This window comes from Garra rufa, chromosome 4 (genome assembly GCF_049309525.1).
Source record: "Garra rufa chromosome 4, GarRuf1.0, whole genome shotgun sequence".
In the NCBI taxonomy this organism is placed as follows: domain Eukaryota; kingdom Metazoa; phylum Chordata; class Actinopteri; order Cypriniformes; family Cyprinidae; genus Garra; species Garra rufa.
The window spans coordinates 10527550-10548368 of record NC_133364.1 but is presented as its reverse complement, the minus strand read 5'-3'; the positions used below and the strand labels follow the sequence as shown (position 1 = coordinate 10548368).

Here is a 20819-nt window from a genome sequence, read left to right as displayed (position 1 = left end):
GTCTCCATGTGAGCGAGTGCGAGACGCCCTGAGTCATGTAGCTCAGAGCCTGTTGGAGGACACGAGGACTCACGTACTGCCTCTGTCTGTGCTGCTCGATCACTTTTAACAAGACCTGCAGGGAAAACACAGGATTAGACTTAGCAATCTTACAGGTTACTTCTTTGAAAAATGCAATTACTGTACCATGGTACCAAAACACTTAGTTTTTACACTATAAATAGTGTTCATACCTGCTGGATTCCTACAGAATATGTCTTTAAGAAAAAGTCAGCAAACTCGACATATTCCTTTGTCACATTTCCTGGACTCCCATATCTGAGAATAGAAAGTCAGTAAAATTAATACATATAATACGATAAGACATGTAATTTGTCAAACAAAATGTACAATTACTGTACAAAATGTTATATATTATATAATACAATATAATATAATATATTCCAAGTTACTGTGATCATACAAAATGTACCACTAATATACAAAACATAATACACAGAAATATACTTTTACTACTACAAATTATTATAAATACTAATAATATTTAAATAATGATAGTATTTGTGAAAACTTTTTACAAATATTATAAAATTTTAACATATACTGTATAAGTTATTGTGATAAGTAAAAAATATAGTATGTAATATATTAATGTTATTTTGATTTAAAATTTAATGTAAATAATCAGTCATATAATCATTAATATACAATAAATAATATAATATAAAATAACATAAAATTCCAAGTTATTGTCATTATAAAAAAATATACCACTAATACACAAAAATATAATATTCTAAATTATGTCATTTGTCATACAAAATATACTACTACTATACAAAATGTAATAATACTATACGAAAATAATATTATTTAAATATTAAATGAATAGTATATATATATATATATATATATGTATTTTTTTTGTGATGAAAAAATGTTAAATAAATATAGAAAAAAATATAATATTTAATATACCAAAAAGTTATTTAGATTTAAAATTAATCAAAATAATTATCCAAAATATACAATTAATATAACATAATATAATATGATTTTATAAAATATACCACTAATATACAAAACATATTACATAGAAATGTACTACTACTGCTACTACTAACGTTAAATAATAGTATTATTTGAATATTAAATTAACAGTATATATAATACTAATAACAATATTAAAAGTTATTGTGATTAAAAATGTACAGTACATATCAAAATATAACATGAAAAATATGACTACTACGGCTATTTAAATACAAAATAATTAAATATTACACAGCATTATATATATATAATATATATATATATAATGTAATAATCAGCCTAAATATACAAGAAATATAATAATATAAAATAAAATAATAATCCACATTACTGTGATTGTAAAAAATACTCACTAGTATATAAATATACTACTACTACTACTACTACTACTACTACTATTTAAATAATAATTATAGTATTATTTGAATATTAAATTAATAGTATATATATATATAATATACTAAAGTTATTTTGATAAAAAAAATTGTCTTAATAATTATCCAAAGAATACAAATAATATAAGATATATTATATTATATTATATTATTTTAACTGTATATCATATGAAAGAATTTTTTATATAAAATGTAATAATAAAATATAATACAATATAAAATATTAATTACTGGCTGCTGGTGTTTTTTTTTTTTCAAGTCTGCCATTGTGAAAAGGGAATTTCCAATTAGGGGATCAATAAAGTTCTTTCTATTTTAAAAGCCCACAAATGAGGCTTGTGGTCTGGTTTGTTTAATCACCTCTCAAACATTCTCGTGAGGATGTGCAGAGCCCATTTCTTGCATTTCCACCAGATCAGTTCTGGTCGATCATCCTCATCAGCTTCCAGAGTTTCCTGAAAATCATTAAGCATAGAGTCATGGAATCATATTTACCAATAAGACGCTAACTGTGAGGAAAAAAGCTTCACAAACTTACAGCAGGGACGTCCCGATCCACAACTGTCCGCAGGATCTCCATCCAGTGGGTCATGACAGTGTTATTGATTAGCTGTAGCGGAAGGGAATACTGCAGACGCAAACACAAACAGGGACTTAGCACTGACCTTTCAGGGCTAAGTAAGTAAACAAATGAAACAAATGCTCACACAAACCTGTACAAGCGCATGGAAAATCTTTAGGATCTGCTTTTGGATGAGAACTGACATAAAAGTAGCATCAGAAAGGAGTTGAGTAATGAGCTGCTGGATTCGTGGCAAGAAGATCTGCATCGCAGCCAACAAGGGTTCCCGCTCCTCAGCCTTCTTAAACCTGATCACCAGAACCATAATAATCAGCTTTCATTTAGATTTACTCCTTCGTAAACCTCTGAATTAAAGGAACAGTTCAGTGTTCTGAAAATTTGCTTAACTTCAGGTCTAGATGTAGATGAGTTTGTTTCTTTATCAAAACAGATTTGGAGAAATCTAGCACTGAATCACTTGTTCACCAATGGATCCTTTACAGTGAATGGGTGCCGTTAGAATAAGAGTCCAAACAGCTGATTGAAACCATCACTGCTGCGAAAAAGCTGCATATTTGTAATTAACAAATCCATCATTAAGACTTTTAAACTTCAAACCATTGCTTCCTGCTAACATATGAGTCCTCTATCTATAATTTTAAGTAAAACTGAGAGGACAAACAGTGGATGAACTTTTTCACTGGAGTAAGTGTTATTATGGATCTACCTGGAAGCAATGGTTTGAAGTTAGGTTTTAATGGATTTGTTTCTTACAAATACACAGCTTTTCGCTTCACAAGACATTAACTGATGGAATGGAGTGGTGTGCGTTACTTGTGGATTATTGTGATGTTTTTATCAGCTGTTTGGACTCTCATTCTGATGGCACCCATTCACTTATTGAGCAAGTAATGTAATACTACTTTTCTCCAAATCTGTTCTGATGAAGAAACAAATCTACATCTTGGATGGCATCAGGGTGATGAAATGAATGATCTTTGAACCTTGATTGGAGAGTGACAATTATGACATTAGTAAACGGTGAAATATCCCAGGTGAGGAACTTTTAAGATCTTGCGGTTCACTTACTCATAGTTTTTGACGAGTTGGTAAAGAGCGAGCAGACTTCCATACCAGCTGCCACTGTTCTGTGACTGCAGATACAGGTTGATTTTGTCCACTACGCCCGTCCAGCGTCCAGGAAAGTCGTGTTTTATTATGGCACGCAAGCATACTGTCAACTGAGCCCTAGCAAGCAACAAAAAAAAGTCATTTTAAAGTTATAACACTTGTGAAAATGCTGTACTTGCACAACTGACTCAACTGACCTTATGGACTCTGGACAGCGAATAATGGCCTCAACCATGTTTTCTCGAATCTGACCACGATCGTTTTCATGAATGTTGAAAGGAAACACCACCTCTCCCAATGTGGGCTCTCGGTCCTGCCAGTACTGGCTCACCATGTTCTTCAAGTAGATGGCAGCTAGAGAAACAATACAATGGCTATTTTATGCAATCACAGTAAACAAATGTGACCCTGGACCACAAAACCAGTCGGACGTACATACATTGTATGGGTCAAATTCGTTGATTTTTCATTTATGCCAAAAATCATTAGGATATTAAGTAAAGATCATGCTCCATAAAGATATTTTGTAAATTTCCTACCATAAATATATCAAAACTTTATTTTTAATTAGTAATATGCATTGCTAAGAACTTCATTTGGACAATTTTAAAGGCGACTTCTCAATATTTTGATCTTTTGCGCCCTTAGATTGCAGATTTTCAAATAGTTGTATCTTGTCCTATCCTAACAAACCATACATCAAAAGAAAGCTTATTTATTCAGGTTTTTGCATAAGCAAAACTGACCCTTATGACAGGTTTTGTGGTTCAGAAAGATCTCAATCCAGAATGATTCAGTTTCAGAATCAGATTCATTCAACTTGATGGATCAGTATTTTCTTAAAGTACAAAACCGCATCAAAACACTGTAAGAAAGGAGAAGCTCTTACCCACCTGTCATAGTAGTACATTTTTCATTTATGCCAAAAATCATTATTTAGGATATTAAGTAAAGATCATGTTCCAACTGTTTTGTAAATTTCCTACTGTAAATATATCAAAACTTAATTTTTGTTTTAGTAATATGCATTGCAAATAACTTCATTTGGACAATTTCAAAGGTGATTACAGATTTTCAAATAGTTGTATCTTGTCCTATCCTAACAAACCATACATCAATTTAAAACTTATTTATTCAGGTTTTTGCATAAGTAATACTGACCCGTATGACAGGTTTTGTGGTCCAGGGTCACATATGCTAATTGGAAAGTTCTCAATCCAGAATGATTCAGTTGGAGATTTAGATTCAGAATCAGATTCATTCAACTTGATGGATCAGTATTTTCTTAAAGTACAAAAACGCATCAAAACACTGTAAGAAAGGAGAAGCTCTTACCCGCCTGTCGCACAGGAAACTCCACCTGGTCTGACACAATGATCTGGAGCAGAGTTGGGGCAAAGTTGATGATCTTGTAGGACTGAAAAAAAAAAAAAGTAAACTTTAGCAATTTGCAATCCTAATTGGTTTATATGGACTCAAGTGTCGCTGTTCTCAGTGGTTCTCAATTGGTTTTCCTTCAAGACTGGGATGAAGTGCCAACCCAAATATAACATATATGTGTTACATTATCACACAAAATTGTTGGTTTTATGCTACCATATCTGATAATTAAATTCTGAAATATTGAAATAGATTATAGTGGGTTTTCACGGCCATATTGGCAACACTAAACATAATCAATGCCACTGAACCGAACAAAACTTGCATATTTTGCAGATTATTGCTGCTAAAAATGATCAATTATTGTAATGTTTAAGGCTGTACTCATCGGTCAGACCAGGAAAAACATTTGGCGTACTATAGACTGCCAAAAGTTATAACAAATCAAGGAGAAGAGTACAAAAAACTGTCTGAGGAACAAAAGGCATTTGTGGTTGGCCAAACTGAACCAACATTTCCAGAGCAAGATTTTTGACAATATTCATGTTTGTTCTTATCATCTCAGTCAGGAAGGTGAAATATTAGGCTAATATCTTAATTAATACTGCCCGTACTGTATCTTTACCATCTATTAACTTTAGTTTGTCAAAATATTGCACCCATTCCTGCTTACTAAGTCCTTCTCTATATGATTGAGCAGCTTTTTCCATGGTTTAGACAGCATAAATTAGCAGAACAACCTTTTCATAGTGCATTAACCATGCAATCCATGCTGTTGTTTACATCTGAGTATTGCCAATATCTGACCAAATCGTGACATAAGTCCAAACCCTTTATAGTAAGAATTTTAACCAATAGGATAGGATGACAAAAGCAATGCAATGAACTGAACTGAAATGAAACTAATTGAACTAAATATTTTTTCTAAAAAACTCTGATTTTTGTAAGCAAGCAGCAAACAAAAATCAGCTCTTCTAAACACACATGAGTGCATCTGGATGAGGGCTGACTTTATATAGAGCGCTTTGAGAGCGGATTGCACAGAATTGCATCAGTGGTGTGTAGCAATGCTGATTTAAATGCAGCAGAATCAGGACACAATGCAAAATGTCATAGCACACAGTATAACGCCTATAAGCTCTTGTAGTGCACATTTAGTATCATTTATAGGTAATTTCTGGGATGTTTTCCTCTCTGGCTCCAAAGCTAAAACACTAAGGCACAAACATTATCATAAATGGTCGGTTGTCAGAAGAGGACCGCATCTGCATCTATTGTTGCACACTGATGCACTGCAACTAGTTTGCAACCTTCCACATACAAAACCAAGCATCTCAATAGTAAACAAAGATAAAATAACGACGCAAATCGACTGATTAAACACTATCCTTTTCGTATGCATTAAAATCAGGCCCTAATTTAGCATATGCACTGAAGGCATCTCTCTTATGGTGCTTCTGTTTCCTAAAGAAACAACAAACTTCTCTAGATGGTTCACTGACCTGGTTGAGTTCATTCTCAGCCGCGAGCCTGAGGTTCGGGTCTATGGTGCCCTTCAGAGCCTGTATGATTCGATTGGGATCCATTAGGCCCGATGCGATGGATTAATTTCAATAAACTTTGGACTATCAGACAGATGCGCGAACGATCAGATGTCTCGGATCTCACAGGCAGCCCTGCCCCAGCCTGCCGTCGAGAGACTGTCAAGCGTCGCAAAGAACAAAGCAGAAGTGAAACGTTTACGGCAGAGGCTGGCATGACAACAGCTGCCCAAGCGAAAAATTAAAGGGACCTTTTTCATATATGACTGTGATTAAAACATTTAAACGGCATCTAAATAGTGGCATATTTATGATTTAAAAAAATGAAAACAAAACGTACTTTAAAATCGAAGAGTATATGCCATTATTCAGAATCTATATACATTTCTTATTCTGAATAGTTTTGACAGTTTTTATTTTGCTACTGCTTAATGAGTCTTTTTAATGTTTACGGAATCTGGAATTTACAGAATTAATCTTAAATGAATACATTTTTTAATAAAAAAGTCTCTTCTGCTCACCAAGCCCGCATTTATTTGATTCAAAGTACAGCAAAATCAGTTAAAAAATATATATTTTTTTACTATTTAAAATTACTGCTTTCTTTAAAAATATATTTTAATATGTAATTTATTCCTGTGATCAAAGCTAAATTTTCAGCATCGTTACTCCAGTCTTCAGTGTCACATGATCCTTCAGAAATCATTCTAATTTGCTTAAATAAACATTTATTATTATTATCAACATTTAAAACAGTTGAGTACATTTTTCAGGATTGTTTTATGAACAGAAAGATCCAAAGATCAGCACTTATCTGAAATAAAAAACTGTTTTGGGGGGGTTATAGAATTTAATACTTTTATTTAGAAAGGACGCTTTAAATTGATCAAAAGTGTTAATAAAGACATTTATAATGCTCCAAAAGATTTCTATTTCAGATAAATGCTGTTCTTCTGAACTTTCCATTCATCAAAGAAACTTTGATTAATTCTACTCGACTGTTTTCGACATAATAATAATAATAATAATAATAATAATAATAATAATAATAATAATAATAATAATAATAATTGTTTTTTGAGCAGCAAATCAGAATATTAGAATTATTTCTGGAGGATCATGTGACTGGAGTAATGATGTCACAGAAATAAATGACATTTTAAAATATATTCAAATAGAAAACAGCTATTTGAAATAGTAAAAACATTTCAAAATTGTACTGTACTTTGGATCAAATAAAATAGAGACTTCTTTAAAAACATTAAAAATCTTACTGTTCAAAACTTGTGACTGGTAGTGCACAGCTAAAATAGTATATACTTAAATAAAATGCGAAATTAAAAGTTTGATTCATTTGCGCATTTCTTGTAAAGGATCGCGAATCGCGTTTCGTATATAGACGTGTTTGTCTTTTTTGGCGTGCCGTAGTGTTGTCATTGAAAAGTGTCATGGTGGCGTTTAGCACTAAGAATGCGCAGTTTACCAACAGAAATCCGTTTGAATCGCTTCATTTCGATGGTGTGATTCATTTTGGTCTTTTCCAGCGACCGCAACTCTCGGACACAACATAACGCGCGTATCAAACAGTTTTAGCTATCGTTTAATAACGCGGTCGCGCTGAATGTGTAGCTGCTGTAAGTGTAACGGCGCTGATTGTCCCTGTCATCATGGGTGACATGCAGCGCGATGATGAACTCCGGCCGGTTCCCAAAGAGCGAGCCGTGCTGGAGAGTTTCTTCACTCAGCTCGGGATGTTCTGGTTCGACAGGGCGAAGGATTATGTGGAGAAAGAGAAGGACGCTAGTAAGAGCGCGGGGGCCATCTGGGCGTCCCTACTGGCCGCTCTCGCGCACCTGGCAGCCGCAGAGAAAGCCTACCACAACATGACTTTCCTCGGGCAGAAGTTAGGTATGAGTGAAGCATCCAATACTGCATTCTGTCAAAAAGTACTGAGGTGCTACCATGGTGGTATTAGGTAGACCATTTCCACCATACAAGAAGAAAAACAAACAAATATGATTTAGTAACTCAAGATCATGACTTAACAGTCAAAACTATAAGTACAGATACAGAGATCGACATTTTGATAATATGTCACAATTCTGAGATAAAGTAAGATATTATGAGACATTATAACATGGTTAAACTTATGAGATGTCATAGTTATGAGACTATGTCGAAATTGTTATTAAACAACATAATTATGATGTAAAAGGGTGAAATTGACAAAATATGAAATGTCAGGTCATAATTATAAGATGAACTAAAAATTATGAAATAAATCAAACAAAAATTGAGTCGTAATTATGAAATAAAAAGTCAAATTATGACAAAAGTTAAGACAAAAGGTCAAAATTAGGGAATGAATACAGAATTATTACTTATAAATCGAAACGACAAATGAGATGCTGTAATTATGAGATTATTTTGAAATTGATATTAAACAATAAAATTGAGGTAAAACATTTAAATCAACAAAATATGAGATGTCAGGTCATAATTATGAGGTAAAATACAAATTATGACTGTCAAAAGTATAAGATTAATCATAAATTAAAAATTGAGATACCAAGACGGAAATAGGAAATAATCAAACTTAAAATTTAGATAAAAGTTAAGACAAAAAGAATTATGCAATATAAATGAAAATTATAACAAAGTTAAAATAATGAGATGTAATACTTATGAGATTAGGTCAAAATTAATATTAAATGATATGTAAAATGTTAAACATTTACAGAAAATATGAGATGTCAGGTCATAATTATGAGATAAAATAAAAATTCTGAAATGAATCATAAAGTAAAAACTGAGATACCAAGTCATAATTACGAAATCATCAAAGTTGAAATATGTCAAAATTATGAGATAAAAGATGAGGGAAAAAGTCAGAATTATGAGATATAAATGTAAATGTTAAAGTAGAAATTAAGTAAAAATTGATATTAAACGATAAAATCATGAGGGAAAACTAGAAAAAAAAACTAGGGGAAAAAAACTGATGCCAAGAAATTGAGATACCAAGTCATTATTAGGGAATAACCAAACTTGAAATCTATCAAAATTTTGAGATATTAAGACAAAAAGTCAAAATTATGAGATGTAAATGGAAATTATAACAAAGTTAAAATAATGAGATGTCATAATTATGAGATTATGTTGAAACTGATATTAAACTATACAATTGAGGTAAACCATTTAAATGGACAGAAAATATAGGATGTCAGGTCATAATTATGAGATAAAATAAAATTAATGAGATCATAATTCATAATAACGAAAAATCATGAAGTAAAAATTGAGATATCAAGTCGTAATTCTGAAATAATCAAACTAGAAATAAAAAGTCGAAATGAGATAAAATTTCGTAAAAAACAAAATTAATTAAGTCATAATTACAACAAAGTTGTACATTTGACATGTTATAATTGGATTTTTTTCATAACACAAAATTGCAATTGTATCATAATTATGATTTGTTATAATTCTGACTTTTCATCTCCAATTTGACATTTAAAATCGTAATTTGCAAAACCTGATTTTTTCATAGCATGATTCTTTTTTTTCTAATGTGATGGAAATCAGCTTCCATGGGTATCAGATTTGTGATTATGCTGATAATTCAGTATCATATCTGATGTTTTTGGACATGTGCCAGGATAATACCATGCTTTTTTTAATGTGCCATAGTAATACACTGGCTTTTTAGAGAAAAGCCAGGGGAAAATAGTATTAGTAGTAATGTCATGGTTGGAATATGCCAAAACCCTGGTCCAAGTCCAAAAAAACACTGGATGGTGCTGTACACACACTAAGCTAATCTAATGTTTTTTTTTGTACCCTGTATGACAGGGTACTGAGGGTAGTATAATTTAAATACAGCAGATGGCGCCATGTGGTCATACATAATGCATCTCCATCTGTTTGTTCTGCTATTGACTTAATTTTCAAGCAGATACACTGTAAGTGCCTTGTGCATTGTATTGTTTTAACACCATCATATTAAAGTATGTATTCTACGCAGGTGGTCAGTCATTCTTCAGCCGTAAGGATTCCATCAGAACCATCTATACGTCCCTGAACAACGAACTGAAGAAGGTGGTCTCCATGGGCCGCCACACATCCGGAGGCTCCACTCCCAACCTTGAGGATCTCCTGTCCCACTTGTCCGAGCAGCTGTGTCATTTCACTCAGGCCAGGATGGAGATCGCAGACTTCTACGAGAAGATGCATTCTCTGGGCAGCCAGAAGACTGTGAACTCAGAGGAGCTGGTGAGCACGCTGGAGAGCATTCTGCAGAAGTACAGTTCCAGGTGAGAAACACAGGCGGCGCTGATGCTGCATGTAAAAATTAATCAGTCAGAATCATTACAATGAGGAACAGCAATTAAAAACAACTGTCGTTTTGTATATTACTGGAATGGTTTAAAAATGGTTTTAGTTTTAGATTATGAGGAGCATTATTTGTGTTTTGCTAGTCTGTTTTGTTGTGTGTTATTCACGCCAGCAGAGGGAGTCTTAGTTCGCCTTAATCATATTCTTTATTTATGAGCAAAACAAATGGATTAAACAATTTGTTTTTACACTAAATACAAGTGGAAAAGATGACGTATGAAAGCTTATGTCCACCTCAGAGTAAACAAAACAAAAAAATTATTGAAATGAGAATGTTAAACACTTTTTTCAAAATTAATGAAATTTGTGAGTTTTAACATATTTTTTGATAAAAGCATCTGTACTTTACTCTTTACACAGAAAATGACTTTCATAGAAGATTAATGTTTGAGTTAAAATTTGAGTTGCATTTTTTGATAAAAGCATCTGCCAAAGTCTCTTTCTCTCTATACATATAAAATAAACGGTCTATTTTAAAATGTAAATATATATATATATATATATATATATATATATATATATATATATATATAATTGTATTTTATAAGTTTTTATTATATAATTACCAATTAAATAATTGTTTTTAATTGTATTTCCTAAAATAATATTTGACTTTTTACTCAGAAATGGACTTTCATAGAAAAGTAATGAAATTTATGAGGTGCATTTAAAAAAAAAAAAAAAAAAAAAAAAAGCATCTTCCAAAAAAGTCTCTCTGTCTTATATATATATGAATTTATATACACAGATCTGTTTTAAAATGAAATATTATATATATATATATATATATATTTCATTTTAAAACAGATATGTGTATATAAATGTGTGTATGTATGTATATATATATATATATATAAGTATATATATAAGTTTTTTTATGTAATTAGCCATAAACAAATTATTTTTAAACTGATTTTTAAATTAATTTTTCTTACTCTTTACACATAAATAGACTTCACTCTTTAGACAAATTGTCTTTAATTAAAAAAATTAGTAAATTTCAACCAAAAATATCTCTCTCTCTCTCTATAATAAATGTAATTACCTATTTTAAAATTAAATAAATTTTATAGGTTATTACATAATAACCCATGAACTAATTAATTAAAAAAAAATTAAAGACAGAAATGAAATTTCATATAAAATTAATGAAATATGAGGTGCATTTAAAATAGCATTTACCAAAAATGTCTATAGTGACATAGCATAGATATAGCGGTAGATACGGGTACATATGCAATACTTTTTTATGGTTCATTGAACAATTATGAACAGTATCATTGATACCTATTCTAATATGTAACCCTGGACCACAAAACCACTCATAAGGGTCAATTGCAGAGATACAACTATTTGAAAATCTGTAATCTGAGGGTGCAAAAAAATCACTACTGAGAAAATTGCCTTTAAAGTTGTTCAAATGAAATTCTTAGAAATGCACATTACTAATAAAAAATTAAGTTTTGATATATTTATGATAGAAAATGTACAAAAAATCTTTAAGCAACATGATCATTACTTAATAGCCTAATAATATTTGTCATAAAAGAAACATTTTGACCCATACAATGTATTGTTGGCTATTGCTACAAGTATACCAGTGCTACTTAAGACTGGTTTTGTGGTCCAGGGTTACATACAGATCTGTAAAGCTCATCCTAAAGAAGGGACGTAAATGGAAAAACTACTTAAATGGACCTTTAAAATACAAAGTCATTCTAGCAGAAATGGTTAGTGTGAGGGCAAATGATGTATGCAAAAGCAGTATGTGAGCCCAGCACCTGGTTAATGACATCTGAAGCCGAGCGCTCCCACTGACTGCTCAAGGTGAACTCTGCACTTCACTAAAGGAAGAGAGAGAGAGATGGAAGGAAGGAAGGATGCCAAACGTTGAGTCATCGCTGGAGTAGAAGAGACGAGATCTCACAAACGTTATCTGATCAATTAATCAGTCAGCCAAGTGCTCAGCAGAGATTCAGCCCTTGCCAGCAGTGACACTACAAGAGGGTCTGCAGAGGTTGACCTTGAGAAATCAGCTGCGAAATCAATCAAATGTCTGCTGGCCTACAAAGAAAATGCTTTAAATGATTATTTCCAAACGGGTTTCTTCCATTGGTTATCCAAACAGACAGTCCCGCCCCAAAATCACGCCATTGGTTGCTGTGTTGGGCTGGTCAGGATGTTCTCATAGCACCTGGGTTTACAAATGGCTTATCTCCGAATTAAACTGCAATAGAAAGTACTCTTCTGTCAGCCTTTTTTTATGAAGCAGCTCACTTTTCTTTCTCTCTGTCATTTCCTCGTGCTCTCTTTCTGGCTGCCTGCTAAGACATGTAATTAATGATCAGTCAGGGGTGAAGAATTTTCTCGCTGCTGCTGAATGCAGGAGATGTAATGAGCTCTATGCCGCCCTGCAGTATTCATGACTTTCTCCAGCACTAATGAGCAAAGAGAACAAGCTGGCGCAGCGTCGCTCGCTCAAACACAAACGGGACGCACAGATTGCAGGATTACAGAGATGTTGACAATCGTCCACCATCTTATATAGGAACGTCTCATATTGATGTCGGAGTTCCATTTTATATAGGGCTGAACGATATTGAAAAAAACTTTAAAATATATTTTGAGGTAAATTGTTATTAGACAGGAATTTTCTCAAGATGACAAATATTTGGAAAGAATGAATCCTTTTAGAATACGTTTTTTGAGTTTGCTAAGGAGTGCATTTTTTTTTTAAATAATAATTTAAAACATCTCTTTCCACTTAAACCTCCTTCTACAATCATAAAGTGAATGGAATTTTAAAATTTTTAAAAGAATTTTAAATGTAAAAAATATCTTTCCACTTAAGCCTCCTTCTACAATCATAAAGTGAATGGAATTTTAAAATTTTTTAAAAGAATTTTAAATGTAAAAAAATCTCTTTCCACCTAAACCGACTTCCACAATCGTAAAGTGAATGGAATTTTAAAAAATGTAAAAGAATTTTAAAATGTAAAAAATCTCCTTCCACTTAAACCTCCTTCTACAATCATAAAGTGAATAGAATTTAATTTAAAAAAAAATAATTTTAAATGTAAAAAATCCCTTTCCACTTAAACTGACTTCCACAATCGTATAGTGAACGGAATTTAAACTTAAAAAATAAATAAATAAATAAAAGAAAATTCTTTCTACTTAAACAGTCTTTTGCAATCGTAAAGTGAACGGAATTTTAAAAAATTAAACAAAAAAAAAAGAGTTTTCACTTAAATATTCTTAAGCGATCGAAAAGTGAACGGAATTTAAAAAAAAAAAAAGAATTTTAAAGTGAAAAAAATCTCTTTCCACTTAAACCTCCTTCCACAATCATAAAGTGAACAGAATTTAATTAATAAATTAAATTTTAAATTTTAAATTTAAAAAAAATTAAAATTTAATTTAATAAAAAAAAAATCTTATAACTTAAAACTTCCACAATTGTAAAGTGAACAGAATTTAAAATAAAAAAATAAAAATCTCTTTCCACTTAAACCTCCTTCCACAATCATTAAGTGAACGGAATTTAAATTAAAAAAAAAAGAATTTTAAATGTAAAAAATCTCTTTCCACTTAAACCTCCTTCCACAATCATAAAGTGAACAGAATTTAATTAATAAATTAAATTTTTAATAAAAAAAAAATAATAATTTAATTTAATAAAAAAAAAAAAATCTTATAACTTAAAACTTCCACAATTGTAAAGTGAACAGAATTTAAAATAAAAAAATAATAATTTTAAATAAAAAAATAAAAATCTCTTTCCACTTAAACCTCCTTCCACAATCATTAAGTGAACGGAATTTAATAAAAAAAAGAGATTTAAATTAAAAACAATCCACAATCACAAAGTGAATGGAAATAAAAGTAAATAAATAATAAATTAATTTAACATCTCTTTTCTACTTAAGCCTCCTTCCATAATCATGGAGAATGGAATTTAAATAAAAAAATTATACTTTTAAATGCGTTTTGACTATTGTGTTAAACCATTTTGATATCTTCTGCAGCCCTAATTTCATGCCAATTAATTTCTTTCAGATTCCACCATCCAATCCTGAGCCGTCTCGAGAGCAGCTTCCAGGTAGAGGTGGACGTCTTGACGCAGCTGTTACGATGTCAAGCGCAGATCTCCGAATGGCATTTCCTCCCATCTCTGCTGAACCTTCACGGCGCCCATTCCAAACTTCAGGCATGGGGTCAAGTGTTCGAACGACAGCGAGAAACCAGAAAACACCTCTTCGGCGGCCAATCCCAGAAGACCGTGCAGCCGCCACACCTCTACCTGTGGCTCCAACGCCTTCAAGCGACGCTCCTAGCCAAGTTCAGCTTCTACTTCCACGAGGCTCTGAGTCGACAAACATCACAGTCCGAAATGAAAGCCCTGACGGCTCGAACCTCCCTCGACTACTTCGGAAAGATCTCAGGCTTCATTCGCAAGCACGACGCTTCGAATGTGTCCTTAGTCTTCGATAACCGTGGCTCCGAGAGCTTTCAGGGACACGGATACCACCATCCGCACTCCTACCGCGAAGCTCCCAAAGGCGTGGACCAGTTTCCAGCCATCGTGTCACTTCCCGGCGGAGAAAGGCCGGTCACACATTGGCCCAATGTTATCATGATTATGAGCGACCGCTCGACGGAACTCAACGCTTTGGATAAGGTGGTCCACTTTTATGACGATAAAGTCCAGAGCACATACTTCCTCGCACGACCCGAACCGCACTTCACCATAGTGGTCATCTTCGATGGGAGGAAGTCAGAGAGGGACTCGAACATCGTGGCATTCCTGCAGGAGCTGACGGGATCGCTTAGAAACACCAAACCCTTTACTACACTCAAACCAGGCTCCAAGGGCTGAACTTCTTCATATTTATCCATGCATAGCCTAAATATAGTTTATTTTAAAAGGACAGTACCGCTCAGGCTCTTTTATTCACTGTGCTGCTGAAACTCTTGTTGAATATAAACCGTTTTATCCTTTTCTCTTTGAACGACTGACTAGTAAAGAGGTCCAAAAGCGTCATGATTCAAACACTTTCAGACCAAAGACGAATATCACAGCTGCCACTGTTTGTCTTGCTTTTTAATGTGCTAAAAACGAGTCTGCTTTGCAATCGGATTTGCTTTGCCGAATGTGAAAGGGACCCACTGCGAAGAATTTTGATTTCCCCCTTTTATTGTTAATGTAACTCATTTTAATAACTTTTGGTTTTAATGTTTTGCTTTTTGTGTCATTTTCACTTCTGAAATAAAGTTTTTGTCTATCATTGAGTAACTGGACTGGCTACTTTGTCTCAGGGAATGAAATTACAGCAACTAAAAAACAAACTATGAGTATTTAAACATACTTTTTTGGATTTCGGCGTGATATACACATAGATTGATTATTTTCTAGTTATGGTTCACTGCAACCCAATGAAATGCATAGGTCACAGCCGTACATATGAGAGCTGATGTTTGTACTGAAGGACAGCAGAAAGGATGTAGCAGCTTGCATTTAAAAATGGATGAAGATTCATATAAATCAAAACATTAAAGATTAATAGGTTCATACCCATAACACAAGACTGGCTTGGAAAACATCCGCAAATCTGAAACCACAGTTGGATCCAAAAGTCTGAAAGCACATTGAAAATCTGAATTCAAAATCTAATTTAAAGTAAAGAAATGCTTAAACAAAAGGAACAAACTAAATGCAAATATACAGTCAAACCAAAATGTATTCAGACACCTTCAACATTTCTCACATTATTACAGTTCAACTTGATAATGTGAATGTCAGATAACTTTGATCTTTGATAGAAAGGTATGTGATGGATTACTATCAACCAAAATTTCAGATTTTAGTATGACAATATTTACACAACTATCAATACTTTGTTGACCAATTACCAAGCAATGCTTAATTTTGGAAAAAAAAAAACACTTAAGCAAAACATGGTCTGGTTAAAGTGTCTGAATACATTTTGCTCCCAAATCAATTTTACTGGTTATTAATTCTTCATATCCACTGTATGAAATTTTTTTGGGTATAATATGTCACAGTTTACTTTATTTTGCTATCCTCACTTACATAAATTAACTATAGTGTCCTGCATCCACTAGTAAAACTATAAAAAAATATATTTGGTGTCTGAATAATTTTTGCTTTGACTATATTACGATATTCAAATTACATTTTCAATCCAACACGTGGAAAAAGTAGTAGCATTGCATTAGAATGCAAGATAAACTAGTGATCTTAGACTTTTGGTTCATCATCTCTATCATTTTACCTCCACTTTAGGATCAGCCAAGTTAAGATGCACGATGGGAAATGATTCCTTGCTAAAGACAGAAAACCGTCGTCCACTCCCATGTGAGCCATAAAAGCATCCTTCCTAAATTTTTAACAGCAAGACTGAAATAAGAGCACAGGTTATTATTAGTGTACAAAACATGGACATTTAAAGAGACAGTACACTAAAAATCATTCACAAATTCACCTTTTATTTTCTATAGAAGAGTGGTTTGTATATGTACAATGCATTTTACTCACCGTTTGGTTTTAGTATGCATCAATCCATCACTAAACTGAAAAACAGTTGAGGTCAAAAGTTTACATACACCTTGCAGAATCTGCAAAATGTTAATTATTTTAGCAAAATAAGAGGGATCATACAAAATGCATGTTATCTTTTATATAGTACTGACCTGAATAAGACGTTTCACGTAAAAGGCATTTACATATAGTTCACAAGATAAAATAATAGTTGAATTTATAAAAATAACCAGTCAAAAGTTTACATACACTTGATTCTTAATTGGTGTTGTTACCTGAATGACCCACGGCTGTGTTTTTTTTGTTTAGTGATAGTTGTTCATGAGTCCCTTGTTTGTCCTGAACAGTTAAACTGCCCACTGTTCTTCAGAAAAGTCCTTCAGGTCCCACAAATTCTTTGGTTTTCCAGCATTTTTGTGTATGTGAACCCTTTCCAACAATGACTGTTTGATTTTGAGATCCATCTTTTTACACTGAGGACAACTGAGAGACAAAAAAGGCAAAATAAGAAATGTACACACTCTTCATTTTGTTCAAAAGTTTTCACCCCCTGGTTCTTAATGCATCGTATTTCCTTCTGGAGCATCAGTGAGCATTTGAACCTTCTGTGATAGTTGCATATGGGTCCCTCAGTTGTCCTCAGTGTGAAAAGATGGATCTTAAAGTCATACAGTCATTGTTGGAAATGCTGAAGAACAGTGTGCAGTTTAATTGTTCAGGACAAACACAGTATTAAAACCTTTGAACGGGGTTATTTTTATAAATTCAACTATTAATTTCTTTTGTGGACTCTATGTAAATACCTTTTATGTGAAATATCTTATTCAGTTAAGTACTATATAAAAAATAACATGCATTTTGTATGATCCCTCTTATTTTGCTAAAATAGTTAACATTGACCTCAACCGTACATCAACAAAAAAGTACAATGCGCCGTTTTTTGAGACATATCAACTTTCCTTTATTTCAAAGACATTCAGTTTCGACACATTTTAAAATGCACTGGAACATGATTTAATGCTACATGCCAATACAGTCCTATACATGAAAGTGCGACATCACAATGGATTAAATGTACATATTTATTATTCGTTCAGGTTATTAAATATCTGGAAAGAGCTCTAGCGTTATTAATATTATTATTATTATTTGACTTAACTTGGGGAACGACTCTTCAGAGAGCGACGGGAGCACACACCCTTGGCAGACTAGGCTCCTGCATTCAACATGCATCCTGAAAGGCACTTTCATGTGAACACAGTGTGTGTGTGTGTGTGTGTGTGTGTGTGTGTGTGTTTGTGTGTGTGGGAGGGTGGGGGGCGATAATCCTAAATATGCACATCAATTGGAAAAAGATGGAAAAAGTGGTCTTGTATGAAAGAGCACCAGTAAGAAATGGCAAAAGGTAAAAAAATAGAACAGGTAGAAAAACCATAAGAGCAGCAGTCAAAAAAAGTGATAAAACAATCATCGTTAGTGTATAAAATAGTGAACCAAGGCCGTTCGGTCGTAAAGCAGCTCACCTCACCTTCATGCATATTTACACACCCTCGTTCACACACACACACAATCTTGTCTATCTTTCTAACTCACGCTCACACACACACACTCTCAAACACTTAAGTTGTCATGTACAAGCATGAATTATCCATCACCTACTACTCTGAACTACTCTAACCACGCTTTATCATGCAAAAACCCCCACACAGACACACACAGGAGAGCCATGTATGGTTAGTGTGCTCCAAAGAGTCTGCCGTTGACGAAACTGTACAAACACACGTACACTGGAAGCACAGGGGACGTTGAAAATCGAGAACCGAACACCATTATCGTCCATCAGCGGAGCAGCAGTGGAAATTGTATGCGAACGACCTCCGAGAGGGGCGTGGCTTAAGAGGGCGTGGCCTATTTGCGTTTCGTTAAAGCTTTGTTTGTACGTTTGCCCTCGGAATGTTGCGGATGCCCCTCCCACGTCGTCCAATCAGGCTTCAGGGTTTGGTTTCCACGGTAAAGGGGGAGGTTCATCTGGTGATCAAGGCTTAGTGTGGTTTTTCCAAGTGAAAAGTGGAACATTCATGGAATACATTCTGTGTTCTTCAGTCGCCTCGTGGGAAAGGCGAAGTGAACGAAATTAAATAAAACCAAAGTACATTCCCCATCAACTTTTAACAAGTGAAACATCTATTTTCCCAAGAGGCACCGGGAGTCCTGTTTCGAATCGAAGCGTCAAAAAAAGCAGCAGCAACTTATTCAAAAAAATGCATTCTTGTGGTAGTAAGGCCTAACAAATCAAAGCACTCGAAATACATTGCACCGACTCAATGGAACATTTCCCAAATAAAACGACGACGGTACTTCCTGTACAGGCAGTCTCTTTCTCTCCGCTGTCTCTGAATGTGTTCCTCGTAAATGTATCTACACACAGACACGGTAAAGTCCTATTCACTTTGAGAATAAACACACACACACACACACACACCACCCTGACAACACATTTATGGATATAATATCGTAGACTAACGCTATCAGACCGTTCTGCGCCTAACTAGCTATCGGCCGTACAATCATGTCATTATTAAGGAGAATAACCCTGTTCTTCGAGCAAGTCTTAAACCCTGTTTCCTTCGGTTGGACCCATTGGTTTACATAGTGCCGGATTTGTCGCCGCCGAAACTCGAAGGCGGATTCTGGGGCTGCTGGGAAGGCGGAGGGTTGGCTTTGGGGAGAATGGGCGGTTTGGGCCGCAAAGCCGGCGGGCGGAGCGTCACCCCCATTCGGGGTGAAGCGATGGGTTTGAAGGTGGCAACAGGGTCGTTGGAGCGGCGGGATGAAGGGCCGGGCAAAGGAGGGAGAGGAGGAAGGGGGCTGATTGGGCTGAGGGGGCTTGGGGAATCTGATGGGCTGGATAGGCTGGAGGGAGTGGAGCCGGACGGGCAGGACGGGCTGCTTTTCACCTGCTCCAGGGTGTCCAGCACCAGGTCAGGAGCTGCCGTTTTTCCGTTTTGCCGTTCCAGTTCGCGCAGCTCGTTCAAGGCCAGGCTCATGGTTTCCTCTAAATCCTGGAGAGAGAGAGAGAATTAACTGTATGGGTATCACTAACACGACACTTTGGGTTACGTGAGCATGCGGATTTGGGAAAATCTCAAAAAACTTGTCATGGACATTTCTGGGTTGTAATGCACAGCAAAAAAAATTGAGAAATTGTATTTTGCATGAAGAAAATGAATCCTATATGTTTTAGGGTCACTACATTTTCAACAATTGTTCAATAAGTACTATATAAATGTAATATATAAATTATTACATCATCTAAAACACTGAACATTGCTATAATTGACTGATTATTAATTGTATTATTTTATTATTTACTTTAAATATTTTATCAAATTAAACATTTTTTAAAAATGTAAACATTAAATAACTAAACACATAAACAATTATATATAATCACTAACATAATGTATCACCATTTATATTGTTAACCTGAATCAAAATTTTAAAAAAAAAATTAAAAAAAATCTATAAAATATAAATTAAATGTATACATTTAATAAACAAATAATGTAATATAAATGATACATAGATGATGTAATACCTTATATAATTTATATTATTGTTAAATAATTCACAGATTAATCAAAAATGTAAATAAATTAACATTTCCAAAATGATTATTTAATAAAATAATTATATATTTAATAGACATATTAAATATGATTTAAATAAAACTAACATAATGTATCACCATTTATATTGTTAATTTTATAATTGTGAATTTTATTAATCAAAATGTAAAA

At 33.6% G+C, this 20819-nt stretch overlaps 3 protein-coding genes across 5 annotated transcripts in view; 1 reads left to right on the top strand and 2 right to left on the bottom strand.

Annotated features, from left to right (window-relative positions):
• The window catches only part of ipo8 (importin 8), a 23921-nt gene extending 17721 nt beyond the window's left edge, over positions 1-6200 (bottom strand). Inside the window, exons 1-9 of the mRNA XM_073837707.1 lie at positions 6024-6200; positions 4477-4558; positions 3339-3495; positions 3100-3258; positions 2162-2318; positions 1987-2076; positions 1809-1903; positions 234-318; positions 2-115 (exon numbers count right to left, since the gene is read on the bottom strand). Of these exons, the coding sequence (XP_073693808.1) occupies positions 2-115; positions 234-318; positions 1809-1903; positions 1987-2076; positions 2162-2318; positions 3100-3258; positions 3339-3495; positions 4477-4558; positions 6024-6107 (1023 nt within the window). The 5' untranslated portion in view covers positions 6108-6200. The remainder of the gene's footprint in view (position 1; positions 116-233; positions 319-1808; positions 1904-1986; positions 2077-2161; positions 2319-3099; positions 3259-3338; positions 3496-4476; positions 4559-6023) is intronic.
• A 1319-nt stretch (positions 6201-7519) lies between these two features.
• On the top strand, positions 7520-15749 carry kics2 (KICSTOR subunit 2). The gene is made up of 3 exons (XM_073838625.1): positions 7520-7970; positions 10087-10375; positions 14517-15749. The coding sequence occupies exons 1-3, from the start codon at positions 7730-7732 to the stop codon at positions 15334-15336; spliced, it is 1350 nt and encodes a 449-aa protein (XP_073694726.1). The 5' UTR covers positions 7520-7729; the 3' UTR covers positions 15337-15749.
• A 2215-nt stretch (positions 15750-17964) lies between these two features.
• The window catches only part of srgap1b (SLIT-ROBO Rho GTPase activating protein 1b), a 47194-nt gene continuing 44339 nt past the window's right edge, over positions 17965-20819 (bottom strand). For all 3 annotated transcript variants that reach the window (XM_073838622.1, XM_073838623.1, XM_073838624.1), the window contains one exon: positions 17965-20081. In XM_073838622.1, coding sequence (XP_073694723.1) covers positions 19665-20081 — 417 coding nt within the window. In that variant the 3' untranslated portion in view covers positions 17965-19664. The remainder of the gene's footprint in view (positions 20082-20819) is intronic.

What these genes read in the sequence shown, in the direction of transcription:
- kics2 (XM_073838625.1), top strand. Translation starts at nt 7,730, where the DNA reads ATGGGTGACATGCAGCGCGATGATGAACTCCGGCCGGTTCCCAAAGAG. An exon ending in TTTCCTCGGGCAGAAGTTAG is followed by an intron (nt 7,971 to 10,086) that starts GTATGAGTGAAG and finishes TATTCTACGCAG; the next exon opens with GTGGTCAGTCATTCTTCAGC. An exon ending in CTGCAGAAGTACAGTTCCAG is followed by an intron (nt 10,376 to 14,516) that starts GTGAGAAACACA and finishes AATTTCTTTCAG; the next exon opens with ATTCCACCATCCAATCCTGA.